The sequence below is a fragment of the Oncorhynchus mykiss genome, chromosome 7 (genome assembly GCF_013265735.2).
Source record: "Oncorhynchus mykiss isolate Arlee chromosome 7, USDA_OmykA_1.1, whole genome shotgun sequence".
Taxonomy (NCBI): Eukaryota; Metazoa; Chordata; class Actinopteri; order Salmoniformes; family Salmonidae; genus Oncorhynchus; species Oncorhynchus mykiss.
Genome location: NC_048571.1, coordinates 55,225,928 through 55,245,485, shown reverse-complemented (window position 1 = coordinate 55,245,485; position 19,558 = coordinate 55,225,928). Strand labels below are relative to the sequence as shown.

Here is a 19,558-nt window from a genome sequence, read left to right as displayed (position 1 = left end):
AAAGAAATTATCAGTCTATAATTTTAACGGTAGGTTTATTTGAACAGAATAACAACAACAAAATCCCCAAAAACGCATGTCAAAAATGTTATAAATTGATTTGCATTTTAATGAGGGAAATAAGTATTTGACCCCCTGGCGAAACATGACTTAGTACTTGGTGGCAAAACCCTTGTTGGCAATCACAGAGGTCAGACGTTTCTTGTAGTTGGCCACCAGGTTTGCACACATCTCAGGAGGGAATTTGTCCCAGTCCTCTTTGCAGATCTTCTCCAAGTCATTAAGGTTTCGAGGCTGACGTTTGGCAACTCGAACCTTCAGCTCCCTCCACTGATGGGATTCTATGGGATTAAGGTCTGGAGACTGGCTAGGCCACTCCAGGACCTTAATGTGCTTCTTCTTGAGCCACTCTTTGTTGCCTTGGCCGTGTGTTTTGGGTCATTGACATGCTGGAATAACCATCCACGACCCATTTTCAATGCCCTGGCTGAGGGAAGGAGGTTCTCACCCAAGATTTTACGGTACATGGCCCCGTCCATCATCCCTTTGATGCGGTGAAGTTGTCCTGTCCCCTTAGCAGAAAAACACCCCCAAAGCATAATGTTTCCACCTCCATGTTTGACGGTGGGGATGGTGTTCTTGGAGTCATAGGCAGCATTCCTCCTCCTCCAAACATGGTGAGTTGAGTTGATGCCAAAGAGCTCCATTTTGGTCTCATCTGACCACAACACTTTCACCCAATTGTCCTCTGAATCATTCAGATGTTCATTTGCAAACTTCAGACGGGCATGTATATGTGCTTTTTTGAGCAGGGGACCTTGCATGTGCTGCAGGATTTCAGTCCTTCACGGCGTAGTGTGTTACTAATTGTTTTCTTGGTGACTATGGTCCTAGCTGCCTTGAGATCATTGACAAGATCCTCCCGTGTAGTTCTGGGCTGATTCCTCACCGTTCTCATGATCATTGGAACTCCACGAGGTGAGATCTTGCATGGAGCCCCAGGCCGAGGGAGATTGACAGTTATTTTGTGTTTCTTCCATTTGCGAATAATTGCACCAACTGTTGTCACCTTCTCACCAAGCTGCTTGGCGATGGTCTTGTAGCCCATTCCAACCTTGTGTAGGTCTACAATCTTGTCCCTGACATCCTTGGAGAGGTCTTTGGTCTTGGCAATATGAGATGGAACGGAGTTCCATGCAATAATTGCTCTATCTAATATCGTATGCTTTCTTGAATTTGTTCTGCATTTAAGGACTGTGAAAAGACCCCTGGTGGCATGTCTGGTGGGGTAAGTGTGTGTGTCAGAGCTGTGTGTAAGTTGACTATGCAAACAATTTGGGATTTTCAACACATTCATGTTTCTTGTGAAAAGAAGAAGGGATGCAGTCAGTCTCTCCTCAACTCTCAGCCAAGAGAGACTGGCATGCATAGTATTTATATCATTCCTCTAATTGCAATGAAGAGCAAGACGTGCTGCTCTGTTTTGGGCCAGCTGCAGCTTAACTAGGTCTTTCCTTGCAGCACTGGACCACACAACTGGACAATAATCAAGATTAGACTTAACTATAGCCTGCATAATTAGCTTTTTGGAGTGTGGTGTCAAAAAAGCAGAGCATCTCTTTATTACGGACAGACCTCTCCCCATCTTTACAACCATTGAATCAATATGTTTTGACCTTGACAGTTTGCAATGTAAGGTAACGGCAAATAATTGAGTCTCCTCAACTTGTTCAACAGCCACACCATACATTACCAGATTCAGATTAGGTCTAGAACTTAGGGAATGATTTATACAGAATACAATGTTCTTAGTTTTAGAGATGTTTAGGATCAGTTTATTACTGGCCACCCATTCTAAAACAGACTGTGAATCTTTGTTAACTGTTTCAGTGACTTCATTAGCTGTGGTTGCTGATGTGTATACAGTATGGTTGAAACATCAGCATACATACACATGCTTTGTTAATGCCAGTAACAGGTCATTGGTAAAAATAGAAAAGAGTAGAGGGCCTAGAGAGCTGCCATGTGGCACACCACACATTACATGTTTGACATTGGAGAAGCTTCCATTAAAAAAAACCCTATGAGTTATATTAAATACACAGCTCTATGGCAGCGGTTGAAAAGCCATAACACATACATTACCGGTCAAAAGTTTTAGAACACCTACTCATTCAAGGGTTTTTCTTTATTTTTTACTATTTTCTACATTGTAGAATAATAGCGAAGACATTAAAACTATGAAATAACACATATGGAATAATGTAGTAACCAAACAATTGTTAAACATATCAAAATATATTTGATATTCTTCAAAGTAGCCACCCTTTTCCTTGATGACAGCTTTGCACACACTTGGCATTCTCTCAACCAGCTTCATGAGGTCGTCTCCTGGAATGCATTTCAATTAACAGGTGTGCCTTCTTAAAAGTTAATTTGTGGAATTTCTTTCCTTCTTAATGCATTTAGGCCAATCAGTTGTGTTGTGACAAAGTATTGGGTGTATACAAAAGATAGCCCTATTTGGTAAAATACCAAGTCCATATTATGGCAAGAACAGCTCAAATAAGCAAAGAGAAACAACAGCCCATTATTACTTTAAGACATGAAGCTCAGTCAATATGGAAAATATCAAGAACATTGAAAGTTTCTTCATGTGCAGACGCATAAACCATCAAGTGCTATGATGAAACTGACTCTCATGAGGACCGCCACAGGAAAGGAAGACCCAGAGTTACCTCTGCTGCAGAGGATAAGTTCATTAGAGTTACCAGCCTCTGAAATTGCAGCAAAAATAAATGCTTCACAGAGTTCATGTAACATACACTTCTCAACATCAACTGTTCAGGAGAGACTGTGTGAATCAGGCCTTCATGGTCAAATTGTTGCAAAGAAATCACTACTAAAGGAATCCAATAATAAGAAGAGACTAGCTTGGTCCAAGAAACATGAGCAATGGACATTAGACTGGTGGAAATTTGTCCTTTGGTCTGAAGTCCAAATTGGAGATTTTTGGTTCCAAACTCTGTGTCTTTGTGAGACACGGTGTGGGTGAAAGGATGATCTCCGCATGGGTATATCCCACCGTAAAGCATGGAGGAGGAGGTGTGATAGTGTGGGGGTGCTTTGCTGTGGACACTGTCTGTGATTTATTTAGAATTTATGGCACACTTAACCAACATGGCTACCACAGCATTCTGCAGCGATACGCCATCCCATCTGGTTTGGGCTTAGTGTGACTATAATTTGTTTTTCAATAGGATAATGACCCAACACACCTCCAGGCTGTGTAAGGGCTATTTTACCAAGAAGGAAAATTATTGAGTGCTGCATCAGATGACCTGGCATCCACAATCCCCCAACCTCAACCAAATTGAGATGGTTTGGGATGAGTCGGACAGCAGAGTGAAGGAAAAGCAGCCAACAAGTGCTCAAGACTGTTGGAAAAGCGTTCCAGGTAAAGCTGGTTGAGAGAATGCCAAGAGTGTGCAAGGCTGTCGTAAGGCAAAGGGTGGCTATTTGAAGAATCTCAAATATTACATATATTTTCATATGTTAACACTTTTTTGGTTACTACATGATTCCAAATGTTATTTCGTAGTTTTGATGTCTTCACTATTATTCTACAATGTAGAAAATAGTAAATAATTAAGAAAAACCCTTGAATGTGTTCTAAAACTTTTGACCGGTGGTGTACGTTTAGTCAACAACAGGTTACTGTAAGTAATATCAACGACTGCACTGAAAGCTAACAGTACAGCTCCGACAATCTTTTTATTATCTATTTCTTTAAACCAATCATCAGTAATTTGTGTCAGTGCAATACATGTTGAGTGCCCATCTCTATAAGCATGCTGCAAGATCGTTGTTAATTTGTTTACAGAGAAATAGCATTGTATTTGGTCATACACCATTTTTTCCAACAGTTTGCTAAGAGCTGACAGCAAGCTTATACTCTTGGGTAGCGGAATTACTTTGGATTCCCTACAGGCCAAAGGACAAAGACTTTCCTCTAGGCTCATAATAAAGATATGACAGATAAGAGTGGCTATAGAGTCAGCTACCATCCTCAGTAACTTTCCATATAAGTTGTCAATGCCAAGAAGTTTGTCATTATTGATCGTTAACAATAATTTTTCGTTATCGTTATTAACAATCATTTTTCCACCTCTCCCACACTAACTTCACAAAATTCAGACTTGCTGTGCTTTTCTTTCATTATTTGTTTCTTTATGCATGAATAGAATGGCTCACTGTTTGCCCACTCTGCCAATGAAGTAATCATTCAAATAATTGGCAACATCAAATGGTTTTGTGATGAATAAGCCATCTGATTTGATGAAAGATGGAGTTCAATTTGTCTTTCTACCCATAATTTAATATAATGTTTTTTTCTTTCTATCATTGATCTTGGCTTCATAAAACAGTTTATTCTTCTTTTATGTTGAGTATAGTCACTCAATTTGCAGTAAGTCAGCCAGTCAGATATGCAGCCAGACTTATTAGCCACTCCTTTTGCCCCATCTCTTTCAACCAAACAGTTTTTCAATTCCTCATCAATCCATAGAGCCTTAACAGTTATAACAGTCAGTTTCTTAACAGGCAACAAGCAATTTCATAATTACATGATCTGGATGCTCCTCCTTAATCACATCAGACCAACAAATATTTTTAACATCATCCACAGAAGAGCAAAATCTTTTGTATGATCTCTTATACACCATTTTAGGCCCAGCTGTTGGAACTTTGACTTTCCTGGATATAGCCACTATATTGTGATCACTGCATCCAATGGGTACGGATACAGGTTTAGAATAAAGTTCTACAGTATTAGTACAAATGTGATCGATACATGTGGATGTTGTTCCTGTAGTGTTTGTAAACACCCTGGTAGGTTGGTTAATCAACTGATCCAGATTACAGGCACTGGTTACAGTGAGAAGTTTCCTCTTGAGTAGACAGCTTGATGAAAACCAGCCAATATTCAGGTTCCCAAGAAAGTAGACCTCTCTGTTTACATCACATACACTATCAAGCATTTCACACATGTTATTTGGATACTGACTGTTCTCACTTGGTGGCCTATAACAACACCCCAAAAGAAAAGGCTTTAAATGTGCCAAGTGAACCTGCAACAACAACACTTCAATAACACTCCAGGTCTCGTGGAGATTCTAAACTTTCGTCCACAAGCATGTTGTTCCGCCTTGATTGTCCCTCCAGAAAGTCTGATTTAGCCGTCGTTGTTATCATGGATTCACACACAGAAATGATGTCCTCTCTCAATGACTTACAGATTGCTGTCATCTTGCCGTTCTCCTGTTTCAACTCATTGAGCTGACCCTGGGAGAACTGCAAACTGTTCTTCAGGTGCTGGACCTCTCTGGTCAAGTCACCATTATTTTATTAGTTGAATTCACCAGTATTTGGACAAAGCACTTGAAGCTATTTTCTTATTGTTGTAGCAACTGGTTTTGTTCATTTAAAAGATCCTTCACGTGTGATAGAGAGACACCACTGGCACTGTCCTCAACGGTACTTTGGTCTCCACCGGTTTTGGTCTTTGTCATGGTAGCTAGCGACGTAGGTTATGCTGTTATTCCTCACAGTTCCAGACAGGGCGGGTCACGGGGAAGATTGAAAACAACAAACAGCAGGGATCTAGACAGCCACAAACCTGGGACAATCCGCAGTCCCAGCCACAATGGCTAACTGCGTCACGGGCTGCCTTCAAGCCTTCAAGAAAACCCAGCTAGCTTGATAATGCCAAAAGGCTCCTCAGATCCATCCTTGTTCGACAGGATCACTGGACAGAGACCAGCAGTCCCAACAACTGATGCCAACTGCGTCACGGGATCCAAACAAAAAAGTTAGCTAGCTACTTCCCATACACTTTCAAAACAACAAACTTTTCAAAACAACAAATCCGAGCTCTTCCTCCTTCCGCGTTCAAAAGGAAGTGACGTATTACAACCTGACAAGGTAGGGGTGGTGTATCAATTCATCAGTAGAGTTCAGTACAGTACAGTAGAGTACAGTAGATTACAGTAGAGTACAGTAGGATATAGTACAGTACAGTAAAGTAGAGTAGACTATAGTTCAGAACAGTACAGTAAAGTTCAGTACAGTAGAGTTCAGTAAAGTACAATACAGTAGAGTACAGTAAAGTACAGTATAGTTCAGTATAGAGTGGCCAGACGGAAACCACTCCTCAGTAAAAGACACATAACAGCCTGCCTTTTGGAGTTTTGCCAAAAGGCAAAGATTCTCTGGTCTGATGAAACCAAGATTGAACTCTTTGGCCTGAATGCCAATGCCAAGTCTGGAGGAAACCTGGCACCAACCCTACAGTGAAGCATGGTGGTGGCAAAATCTAATCCATTTTAGAATAACGCTGTAATGTAACAAAATGTGGAAAAAGTCAAGGGGTCTGAATACTTTCAGAGTGGACTATATTTCTAATAAGGGGTCTTTGCTTATTCAACATTTTTAGGATGGAAAATTTGTGTGTAAAAAAAATAAATATGCCTTAATATCAAAAATAATATAGACTCTTATCTTTCATTTGACACCCAATTTGATATGAACTTCACATGTTGGTGCTCATGGCTCCTTTTACGTGGAAATGACCGTTACTTATTGTACATGCCCCCATCCTTCATTTCTTATGGTCTGTTCATATCCATAATGTCTTGAGCGGGTGTGTGTCAACAGAATTTGGCCCGAGATCAGGTAGTAGGGCTGGGAATGTCTAGGGACCTCACGATACGATATTATGTGATTCTTATGATTTTCACTATTCTATATGTATTGCGATTTGATACTGTGATACTGTCTAAATTAATATCTTGATATGTAACTGTATAGATTTTTTTCCCCATCACTATCTGGTAGATGTATGTCAGAAAACCTACATAGACCCTGGTGACCTGGATGGCCCCCATAGCAAACCTGGAAATCCGTGTCTCACCACTATGCCCCGTGCCTCATCGTTACACCAGTTTGCAGTATTATGGCCCAAGGCAGGCACCATGCCTCAGCAGGTGCTCATACAGTAGCAATCCCCCCTCTCTCTGCACCACCGTCAACAGACACATCGATCAATGGCAGCGTATGTGTTTGTGTTGGATTATGGGTCAGCAGAACGCTGGAAGAGAGCAGACTTCCCTGGGGTGCTCTAACCTCTCTGAGGTGACACAGGTAGATATTGTTTAGCATGAAAGCGAAACAGGAGGTCTGCATTATAATAGTCATTTCACAAATAAATCAGTTGATTATGTAGTGCGATTTACTCTGTATGTGGTCCCCCTGGGCATCTACTGTAATGTCCATAATCCATCTTTACTACTTATCCCACTGCATACTTGTACAAGTATAGATTGGGGCCATATTCAATAACATGCCTTCCCTAATATGGTAAGTAAGAAAGTGTGTTGGTATTTTGCTGCATGTCTTTGAGTATATGTGGTTGGGGCATGTGTTTGAATTGTGCATATCTTTGCATGTGTGTGTGGTGTGTGTTCAGAGTGCCCAGGAGTCAGAGAAGATCCAGGATGAACTGAATGAGAAGGTGGAGAGGCTGAAGGCTGAGCTGGTGGTCTTTAAGAGCCTTATGAGCAATGTGAGTATAGTATATACACCCTCACACTCCACAGCACACTCACTCTTTCCATGACATAGACTGACCAGGTGAATCTAGGTGAAAGCTTGATCCCTTGTTGATGTCACTTAAAATCCACTTCAATCAGTGTAGATGTAGAGAATAATAATGGCACTGAAGGAGATGGCTGCCGTTTTACAATCCCGTAACCAATTGTGCTATTGTGTATGTTTTTTCGCGTTATTTGATACTTATTTTGCACGTAATGTTTCTACCACCGTGTCTTATGACCGGAAAAGAGCTTCTTGATATCAGGGCAGCGATTACTCACCCCGTACTGGAGGAATTCTTCTTCAACGAGTCGGACGGGAAGGATTTATTCCAGACACTCGACAAGGCCCTCATCCTCGTCACTCGCAGGAGGAAAAGACAGAGACATTGTGGCTCCGTGAGGGTAATCTACCTTTAGCATCGGTCCAATTAGCCAACTTACAATCAATCGGTAATAAAATAGACAAACTACGAGCACGTTATGTTTCACAGAGTCGTAGCTGAACGATGACATGATTAACATACAGCTTGAGGGTTTTAAGCTTTTTCAGCAGGATAGAACAGCGGCCTCTGGTAAGACACGGGCCGGCGGCCTATGAATATTTGTAAACAACAGCTGGTGCACGAAATCTAAGGAAGGCTCAAGGTTTTGCTCACCTGAGGTAGAGTATCTCATGATAAGCTGTAGACCACACTATCAACCTAGAGAGTTTTCATTTGTATTTTTTGTAGCTGTCAACATACCACCACAGACCAATGCTGGCACTAAAACCACACTCAAAGAGCTGTACAGTATACGGCCATAAGCAAACAGGAAAATGCTCATCCAGAGGATGAGCACAGACCGGAATATGTTCCAGGATTCTTCCGATGGCATTGAGGAGTACACCTCATCAGTCACTGGCTTCATCAGTAAGTGCATCCATGACTTCGTCCCCACAGTGACCGTACGTACATATCCCAACCAGAAGCCATGGATTACAGGCAACATTCGCACTGAGCTAAAGGGTAGAGCTGCCGCTTTCAAGGAGCGGGACTCTAACCCGGAAGCTTTTAATAAATCCTTCTATAAACTCTGACGAACCATCAAACAGGCAAAGCGTCAATACAGGACTAAGATTGAACCATGCTGCACCGGCTCCGACGCTCGTCGGATGTGGCAGGGCTTGCAAACTATTACAGACTACAAAGGGAAGCACAGCCACAAGCTGCCCAGTGACACGAACCTACCAGACGAGCTAAATTACTTCTATCGCATCGAGGCAAGTAACACTGAAACATGCATGAGAGCACCAGCTGTTCCGGATGACTGTGTGATCACGCTCTCCGTAGCCGATGTGAGTAAGACCTTTAAACAGGTCAACATTCAGCAGTGATCAAATTCATTTTGGAGTTTCCTTTGGACAGAAATGTTGCATGATGTGTTATTGACCCAGACTGACTGGATGTGGATTTCTGCCGGGTCTGCAATTTAACAAGTGTATTCAATTGACTTTAATACTGCTGCATATCCTGGGCTGGCTCTAGCCATTTGGGGGCCCTAAGTGAGATTTTGTTGGGGGGCACACAATTTTCCAGATTTTGCCATGGGACGAAGAGACGAAGAGACATCATAAGCAATTTTATAACAAATGTCATGCAATTCTACAAATTTTGCCACAAGTTTTGCAGTTTTATAACACATTTCATACAGTTCTACTCATTTTGTAGTGGGGCAGAGAGACATTTCAGCAGTTTTAAAGCTAATTTCCTGCAATTCTACACATTTTGCCATGACTTATGCCATGATAATGATATCTGAGTGAGAGTGACTAACAAAATCAATTGGGGCCCCCTGGAGGTCAGGGCCCCTCGGCATGTGCCCTATGTGCCCTGTCAGTATTCGGCCATGATTACTACAAGTTTAGATAACTGGTTAGACTAATTTACCAATCTAAAAATTGTTCGCTGACATGGCTAATATAGTGACTGTCAGTGACTGACAAAACAAGAGATAAACTACTGATGCACAACCAAAATCTGAACATGTGTATTCTACTATTCTAACTCGACTAAGGGCGCTAAGCGACTGTTTATGTTGCTCATGGCTGGAGCCGGCCCTGCGCATATTGCCAATCACAGACAGCCAGTCATGGATGAACTCAGCATGTGACTTATGTTATTCTTATCTGTCAGATAGCTTTAAAAAGCGTTTAGAGATTTGTTGAATAGTAAGGAGAGGTTTTGGTGGGGTGATTCTCTGCTTCACAGCCAGCAACACCGATCCCTCTCCTTCCTCTCCAGAAAATGTCCGACATGGACACTAAGATCCAGGAGAAAGCCACGCTGGTGGACATGGACATCTGCCGGCGCATTGACATCAGCACCAAACTGTGTGACGTGGCTCAGCAGTGCAACTCAGAGGACATGTTAAAGATGTTCAACGTGAGCCCGGCCAGGTCGCTCCCAGAGAGGGTGTGTATCTATCTGTATGTTAGGCCTCAGTCTGAAACAGCTAACTACCGGTATACTGCTGCTACACTCTCTTCTACATAGGCAGACACACACCACTAACACAATACTCATTGACCCCTCCTCCTCCATACACACACAAACACAGTCATTGCTCAGCAGGGAACTGCTGAGGCTGTGACTCTCTGCACTGCACACAAGGTTATCACATTGTGCAGACAGTGCTGGCTAAAGCCCAACTATGAATCCAGACAGAAACAGACCAGAGGCTTTTTAGGTGGTGCATTGTACTGCTTAAATTACTAATGTCGGATTAGACAAACTGCCTCAAATTCTGCATTGATGCCGCCAGTAAGTAATCTGTGTGTGTGTGTGTGCGTGTGTGCGCGTGTGTGTGTTCCAGGGTGCCATGGCGTGCTGCAGGAAGAAGGAGTGCAAGCCTGTGTCTGACGAGGACAGCTCTGAGATGGATGCAGACCCCAGCACAAGTACCTCAGAGGAGGAGGTCCCGCTCAACGTTACTGACGAAATGAAACGCATGCTCAACCAGCTGTGAGTCAGCCTACACACACACACACACACACACACACACACACACACACACACACACACGGTGCATTGTGTTGTACTTTGCTGTACTTTGCTCCCATCTAGTGTTAATTCAGAGTCCTGCATTAATTATTTTTTCAGTAGTTATTTTCATGTGCTACAATTAGGGCCACCAAATGATAGATGAGAACATTATATCAAATAATATGTATTCATTGTGTATATGAATTCCTCAGTGTAATATTGGATATTGGTTATAAGTCTAATTTGTATTATACTAAATCTGTCACTGTCTCAAGCATGTCGTCTGTATTCCTGCATGCCTTCTCTAGGTATCTTTCTTCCTCCTCTGTGTTTGGACCTCTTGTAAGGTGGTGCCTGTTGTGTTTGTCCTCTCTTCCTTCCTTCCTCTCTCTCTCGCTCTTCCTTCCTCTCTCTCTCGCTCTTCCTTCCTCTCTCTCTCACTCTTCCTTCCTCTCGCTGTCTCTGTCGCCCATAGAAATTGTTCAGATGATAATTTTGTTGCCAGGAGGGAGACGTTTGACATTGATGATGACTGTGACAGCCTGACGTGGGAAGAGAATGACGAGACCCTGTTGTTATGGGAGGACTTCAACAACTACAACATACAACCCGGTGCCATCACCGCGGCAAACTGCACAGTCACCAGCGCAGCCAACAGCAACACAGAGGAGCCTGTGAGTCAGAATAGACACCATACAGTAAATGTCAAGGATACATATGTACAGGATAATGCATAAACATTTCAATTAACACTACCTACTGATAAACTAATGGACAAGGGTACAGGAGGGCATTGAGGAGTTGTTCACCTCCCAAACTTCCCATCCATTCATATTCAGCAAAGTGAAATGTTTGCGGTAAAATAACTTATTTTCATTTTGAAATCCTGCCCATTGTTCTGCTCTCAGTTGAGAAATGCAACATCCTAACAGAATGTATTAGCTAATCTTCTTTGCTTCCTCGCAGGTCTCTCAGGATGGAAGCCTGGGCAGCCTCATAGACGAGACAGAATCACTATTCAAGACCAGAGAGCAGGAGTACCAGGAGACCATTGGCGCAATTGAGGTGAACAGGCAGTGTCTGTGGGTGTGTGCATGCGTGCCTGCCTGCCTACAAGCCTGTGTGTGTATATGTGTGTATGAGAGAGACAATGTGACAGAAAGAGAGGTAGGGGCCTACAGTAACAAAAATATAGGGAGATTGAAATCCCCTGAGATTTATCTACCTCTTAGAGATTGTCCCTGGGAATTTTTTCCTCTCATTGTATCTAATAGAAACACCTGTCAAGTGAAAGTACAGAGGAGGGTGACTGCCTTTAATTTGTTGGTTGTTTTGTCCCTCTCTCTGTTTGGTTTTGATTTGTGACTCGGTTGACGATTCGGCCAGAGTGATTCAGTTCCTGGCAGGGCTGGCACCTGTCCCTGATCAACGTCACTGATGTCTCTCTCTCTTCTCTTCCTTACTTTTTTTTCTCTGGCTCCCTTTGACCTCTCCCCTCCTCTTCTCTCATCTCCTCTCTCTGTCCATCTATATCTCTCATCCTCTCCCTCACTCTAACTCTCTCTCTCTCCCTCCCTCCATCTCCCCCTGCCCCTTTCTCTCTCCCTCTCAGATGGAGCTAGCCACAGCGAAGAGTGACATGAACAGACACCTGCATGAGTACATGGATATGTGTAGCATGAAGCGTGGTCTGGACGTGCAGATGGAGACGTGCAGGAGGATGATTAAAGGGGGCAGGAACTCTCCCTCTGTCAGTTCGGTGGCTAGCAGCGACTCAGGGAACACTGACGAGATCCAGGACAAACTACTAGACAAGGATGGAGAGGCTGAGGTGCCAATCAGTTGATAGCCTGGCTCCACCCCCTTCCTCCCCTGTTCACTGACAGCTGCTCACAGAGCTCCACTCTGCTTGGGGGCTGACCCCAGTGTTCTGCCCTGCTTGGCATCCTTAGCCAAGGGGTACTGGTGGTCCTGATGGTCCCAATTGTCCTATGGATCTGGCCCACTGTCCCAGGCCCGGAACTGGTGCTTATTGTCTCTGTTCTCACAGGAATGAAGGGGGACGGGGTTCATTTGCTTCACAAGTGTTTTAAGGCAGAGGTGGTACATACAATATAGTGTCTGAGCTGTGCTCTCTTCCACAGTGCTGCACAGGAACATCCAGCAAAACAATCAACATGATCAAACATGTCATTCTGGCTCACTCTTAGCATAGTCTAAGCAGTTCCACTGTCACCACTGTCATTCTATTGGCCTGAGGCTGAACAGTCCATTTGGTGAACAGGGAACAAAATGCACAACATTACCAGTTAACATCACCAGTGAGAACATCTATCCTTTTGAGTTTTTTAATTATCACACAAAAAATCACAGATCAAGAGCAGTCACACTATTTTGTACTTGCATGTTCCCCATAGATGCAGATTGATCATTCACATATACTGTACATGCAAATGTTCAAATGGGGATTGAAATGTTCTCACCAGAGTCAAAGCTAAAAAATCAGTTTGACTGGACTCTCCACAGTTACCAGGGTTGACTGGGGAACGGAGCACAGCCCTTTGCTGCTATAATGCATTGTTCACATTCTATGCAATTTAGCTAGCCTTATTTCAGGATAACCTTTGACCTTCACTACCCCTCTTTTCCCTCATGATTTGCCTTTTTAAGCTGGGCAGGTGTTTTCTATCTGTTATTCAGAGTGCTCCTGTGTGTTCTCCAAAGTAGAAGAGCAATGGGAGGTGCAGAATTATCTCATAAAAGGAAAACTCCCTAGTGTCCTTTGTCAAAGGCACACCTTCTCCCCCTATCCATGTTAATTTAGAGGCTGTAAACATTTGAAAGGTTATCCAAAACAAAATGGAACAAGGTGCCAGCAAACATGCTGTCTTTGATTTGTATTGCCTTATGCTTATTACTATCATAGTAAGCTTCAGCTAACTTTAATCATTTCCCCTTAAATGTATCTAATTGGTAGAACTAAGTTATTGATGATTCCTTGGGCTACTCTTTGGTAAGTCCAAAGCAGTGGAAGCTGCTGAGGGGAGGATGGCTCGTGATAATGGCTGGAATGGCGTGAATGGAATGGCATCAATGGAAACCATGTGTTTGATGTATTTGATACTAATCCACCTATTCAGCTCCAGCCATTACCACGAGCCCGTTCTCTCCAATTGAGGTGCCACCAACTTCTTGTGGTCCAAAGAGCTTTTGAAAGTTATTGGTCACCTGTTTGTTCTCTCAGAGATAGGGTACTGAAATGATATATTACATAAAACAATCACGGAATCAGGCAATACTATGAACATTGGTTAATGATACATTCCCTAGATTATACACTGAAAAATTTGGTATTTAGGATTTTATTTTGCCAATCTTGGATACTAAACTCAGATGACCTTTCATAACAACTCCCACCTGTCTGTCCAGCAGGGTGCACTGTTCCTATCATATTCCGTTGTCTAATTGTCATGAGCCCTGGATTGGGTTTATAATTGTTTGTACGTAGATAAGAGGGCTGTTGGCATGTGATTGTATACCCCAGATGCCTTTCTGTTCATATTGCCCTATGTATAATTTTTTTTTTTTGTATTACATCCTGTCTAATGATTTGAATTAAATGAATCAATTAACAAAATTGATCAATGCATGTGGATTGGGAGAGGTTTTCTGGAAGTTATTTTTCAATTGGTTTATGGAGTGTTGTTTGTTTGCAGAATCAAGGACACACGTGCTATTTGTATGATGAGGGTTTTAAGACGGAGAAATAATGACATTTGTCATTGCATTGTTTTATGAAGGAAGAAGGGCTATTGCTTTTGGTTGTTTCTTTGAATGATTTTACATTGAACTAGAGGCACATAGTTGTAGTATTGCAATTCCCTATAATTTCTTAAATCAAAATATGCATTATGTTCCTGTAATTTTACATGGGCCCATGAATTTGCGTTGTACAGATTGAATTGTGAGTGTTGAGGCATAAATGACATATTATCTTCTTGTTTAACAATCGTGGATGGTAAAAATGGTATGGAAACTTAATTATTTCATAATTTCATCTGACACAAAGATTCTGGCCCAACCAGTCTATTGTATAATATTTCCTAAACCATGGTAAAATGTCAAAACTCATACACACTATAAAGACAAATAACATTTAGGGAGAGGCCTTCTTCCCAGCTAACTATAAAAATAATTGGTGTTAGATTTAAAATCAGCCTGACGAGTGCAGCAGTAAGCCATGCTTTTTTTGGGTCCTTTGTTACACCATACAGTATAGGCTGGGAAACACCTTGTATGTTGTACAGTAGACCTATGTGCCTTTAGTTCTCATGTCTCATGATGACTGTAATATTGTTGCATATTTTCAATTGAACAGATTGTAGACGCCTTCTTTGCTGAATGTATGATCAATATTTAGGAGCAGTCTTCTGACTAGACCTACAGTCCCAACCTTACAATCAGAACTGGTGCATATCTCAGGATATGGGTCAGAACACAGAAACCTGATGTGTACATGGCACATTGTTCTTTATTGTCTAAGCAAACACAAATTGTACATGTATAGTTGAACTACTACATTATGTACCCTTGCAGGACGTACGTTTGGCTTATTGAGCCTATATGGGAATTTGAAATGGTTGGGTTTAATTGTTTCATAGGTATTTTATATGGTTGGTTTTATCGATGTAGTGCTAGGGTCTAAAGTGTTACATTAGCCATTACTGAAATGTACACTGTATGACCCAAAGTATGTGGACACCTGCTTGTCGATCATCTCATTCCAAAATCATGGGCATTAATATGGAGTTGGTCCCCCATTTGCTGCTATAACAGCCTCCACTCTTCATGGAAAGCTTTCCACTAGTTGGAACATTGCTGCGGGGACATGCTTCCCTTCAGTCACAAGAGAATTCGTAAGGTTGGGCATCGATGTTGGGAGTCAGTGTTCCAATTCATCCCAAAGGTGTTCGATGTGGCTGAGGTCAGGGCTATGTGCAGGTCAGTCAAGTTCTTCCACATTGAGTTCGACAAACCATTTCTGTATGGACCTCGCTTTGTGCACGGGGGCATTGTCATGCTGAAACAGGAAAGGGCCTTCTCCAAACTGTTGCCACAAAATTGGAAGCACAGAATAATCTAGAATGTCATTGTATGCTGTAGCATTAAGATTTCCCTTCACTGGAACTAAGGGGCCTAGCCCAAACCATTGTTCCTCCTCCACCAAACTTTACATTTGTCCCTATGCATTCGGGCAGGTAGCGTTCTCTTGGCATCCGCCAAACCCAGATTTGTCCGCAGGACTGCTAGATGGTGAAGTGTGATTCATTACTCCAGAGAACGTGTTTCCACTGCTCCAGAGTCCAATAGCGGTGAGCTTTACACCACTCCAGCCGACGCTTGGCATTGTGTATGGTGACCTCAGGCTTGTGTGCGGCTGCTTGGCCATGGAAACCCCGACGAACAGTTCTTATGCCGTTGCTTCCAGAGGAAGTTTGGAACTTGGTAGTAAGTGTTGCATCCAAGGACAGGCAATCTTTACATGCTTCAATACTCGGCAGGCCCGTTCTGTGAGCTTGTGTGACTTTCCACTTCGTGGCTGAGCCATTGTTGCTCCTAGATGTTTCCACTTCACAATAGTAGCACTTACAGTTGACGGTGCAGCTCTAAGCAGGGCAGAAATTTTACGAACTGACTTGTTGGAAAGGTGGCATCCTATGACGGTGCTACACTGAAAGTCACTGAGCTCTTCAGTAAGGCCATTCTACAAATTTGAAGGGGTGTTCACATACTTTTGTATATATTTTTATCTCCCATTGCTTTGTCACCCTAACGTTCACAGCTTGTCTGTAGTGGGTGGGTTTCCCTGTGTTCTAGAGAGGCAGAGGTAGGTCATCATCCCCAGTCAAGGTGGCCATGGAGGAAAGTACTGTCTTTGATGACCATTATTGACCTCATTGTATTTTCATACACATTACATAATAATGATGCTATTTCAAGCCTGTTGTTTTTAATTTAAATGATTTATTTCCCTGCATCTTTATTTTTTCAATGCATACCTCTGTGCATTGTAAAATATGATGTTATTTGTATGTAAACTGTTAGTAAAACATTGCATTCATGGGGATTCGGGGTATACTGTTGTTTGAAAATAATGAATGTACACTGTAATTGGTGTTGGGGGAAGGTTAAATAAAATGGTGGATTGCCTTTAGCTTGAGTCTTTGTTGTCCTCTAGAGATGTCTCATGTTTAATTATACATATTACAAAATGTTTGATCTGTATGTAACTGTACCCACCTCATACAGTCTACTCTACATTATCCTGTGCTTAAGTAACAAGTTAAAGATTGATTAATATCGCCTAATAACAATGTCTAAATAATCTGATAGACAGATAGATTGATAGATAGAAAGACATACCATGCCTTCAGAAACCATTCACACCCCCTGACATTTTCCACATTTTGTTGTGTTACAGCCTGAATTTAAAATTTATTAAATTTATTTTTTTTGTCACTGGCCTACACACAATACACCATAATGTCAAAATGGAATCGTGTTTTTCAAAATGTTTACAAAATTATTAAAAATTAAAAGTCAACAAGTATTCAACCCCTTTGTTATGGCAAGCCTAAATAATTTAAGGAGAATAAAAAAATCAGGCACTGAATATCCCTTTGAGCATGGTGAAGTATTAATTAATTTAATGTATTAATTACATTTTGGACGGTGTATCAATACACCCTGTAACTACAAAAATATAGGAGTCCTTCCTAACTCAGTTGCCGGAGAGGAAGGAAAACGCTCAGGGATTTCACCATGAGGCCAATTAAAACAGTTACAGAGTTTAATGGCTGTGATAGGAGAAAACTGAGGATGGATCAACAACATTGTAGTTACTCCACAATAGTAACTTAATTGACAGAGTGAAAATAAGGAAGTCTGTACAAAATATTCCAAAACATGCATCCTGTTTGCAACAAGGCACTAAAGTAAAACTGCAAAAAATGTGGCAAAGCAATTAACTTTTTGTCCTGAATACAAAGTGTTATGCTTGGGGCAAATCCAATACAACAGATTACTGAGTACCACTCACCAAAATGTCAAGCATAGTGGTGGCTGCCTCGTGTTATGGGTATACTTGTAATTGTTAAAGGACTGTGGAGTTTTTCAGAAGACACGGAATGGAGCTAAGCACAGGAAAAATCCTAGAGGGAAACCTGGTTCAGTCTGCTTTTCACCAGACACTGAGAGAGGAATACACCTTTCAGCAGGACAATAGCCTAAAACACAAGGCCAAATCTACATTGGAGTTGCTTACCAAGAAGACAGTGAATGTTCCTGAGTGGCTGGGTTACAGTTTTGCCTTAAATCTACTTGAAAATCTATGGCAAGCCCTGAAAATGGTTGTGTAGCAATGATCAACTACCAATTTGACAGAGTTTTGAAGAATTTTGAAAAGAATAAGGGGAAAATGTTGCACAATCCGTGTGTGGAAAGCTCTTAGAGACCTACCCAGAAAGACTCACATCTGTAAACCCTGCTAAAGGTGCTTCTACAAAGTATTTACTCAGGAGTGTGAATACTTATGTCAGTTGTAAACGCATCTTTTCACTTTGTCATTATAAGGTATTGTGTGTAAATGGGTGAGAAAAAATCTATTTAATCCGTTTAGAATTCAGTCTGTAACACAACAAAATGTGGATTAATTCAAGGGGTGTGAATATTTTTTTTACGGCACTGTAGATTTACTGAAAAAAAGATATAAACACAACATGGAATAGTTTCAAAGACTTTAATGTGTTCCAGTTCATATAAGGAAATCAGTCAATTTAAACAAATTAATTAGGCCCTAATCTATGGATTTAACGATTGGGAATACAGATATCCATCTGTTGGTCACATATACCGTTAAAAAAAAGGTAGGGGCGTGGATAAGACAACCAGCCTGTAGCTGGTTTGCCTCATGCAGCGCGACGCAGCTCCTTTGCAAATAGTTGATCAGATGCTGTTGATTGTGGCCTGTGGAATGTTGTCCCACTCCTCTTCAATGGTTGTGCTAAATTGCTGTATATTGGTGGGAACTGGAACACGCTGTTGTACACGTCAATCCAGAGAATCCCAAGCAGGCTCAAAGGGATCCCAAGCAGGCTCAAAGGGTGACATGTCTGGTGAGAGGGCAGGCCATGGAAGAACTGGGACATTTTCAGATTCCAGGAATTGTCTACAGATCCTTGCGATATTGGGCCGTGCATTATCTTGCTGAAACATGAGATGATGGTGGCGGATGAATGGCACGACAATGGGCCTCAGGATCTGGTCACCGTATCTCTGTGCATTCAAATTGCCATCGATAAAATGCAGTTGTGTTAGTTATCAGTAGTTTATGCCTGACTTTACCATAACCCCACCGCCACCATGGGGCTCTCTGTTCACAACGTTGACACCATACACCAGGTCTGCAGTTGTGAGGCCGGTTGGAACATTTCTGGAATCCTTTATTTCAGCTCATGAAACATGGAACCAACACTTATCTGTTGCGTTTAAATTTTTGTTCCGTGTAGCAACAGGCTATACATTCTCTGACAGTTACATTCGTCACAATGAAAGTAATTTAGGTTACATGGGAAAATCAGTAATTGTGCAAAATATAAGCGGGACATTACATCAAAGAGAAACTTATGCTCTGTCGAAAATATAATTTCTCAATTCAGAAATGACAGCCCTATACTGTGATTGGCTGGAGATGTCTTCTTAGTGCTGATTGGCCACTCGCAGACTCGCCCTCTTTGCCTCCAGTAAATTTCATTATGAAAATGTGAGGTGTGTTTAGCAATACTTCTTTCTTTGAAATATTAACAAGTACAATTTCAAAGGTTT

General features: G+C 41.8%; 1 protein-coding gene across 4 annotated transcripts in view; it reads left to right on the top strand.

Annotated features, from left to right (window-relative positions):
- Positions 1–15,765, top strand: part of LOC110528018 (intermediate filament family orphan 2) — a 79,406-nt gene extending 63,641 nt beyond the window's left edge. The window contains exons 3-8 of one of the 4 annotated variants that reach the window (XM_021609793.2): positions 7,526–7,621; positions 9,902–10,105; positions 10,506–10,654; positions 11,181–11,349; positions 11,642–11,740; positions 12,288–15,765. In XM_021609793.2, the coding sequence (XP_021465468.2) occupies positions 7,526–7,621; positions 9,902–10,105; positions 10,506–10,654; positions 11,181–11,349; positions 11,642–11,740; positions 12,288–12,521 (951 nt within the window). In that variant the 3' untranslated portion in view covers positions 12,522–15,765. Of the gene's footprint in view, positions 1–7,525; positions 7,622–9,901; positions 10,106–10,505; positions 10,655–11,150; positions 11,350–11,641; positions 11,741–12,287 lie in introns of all 4 variants that reach the window. The other 3 variants (XM_021609792.2, XM_021609795.2, XM_021609794.2) reach the window with 3 other exon arrangements.
- Positions 15,766–19,558: the final 3,793 nt, after the last annotated feature.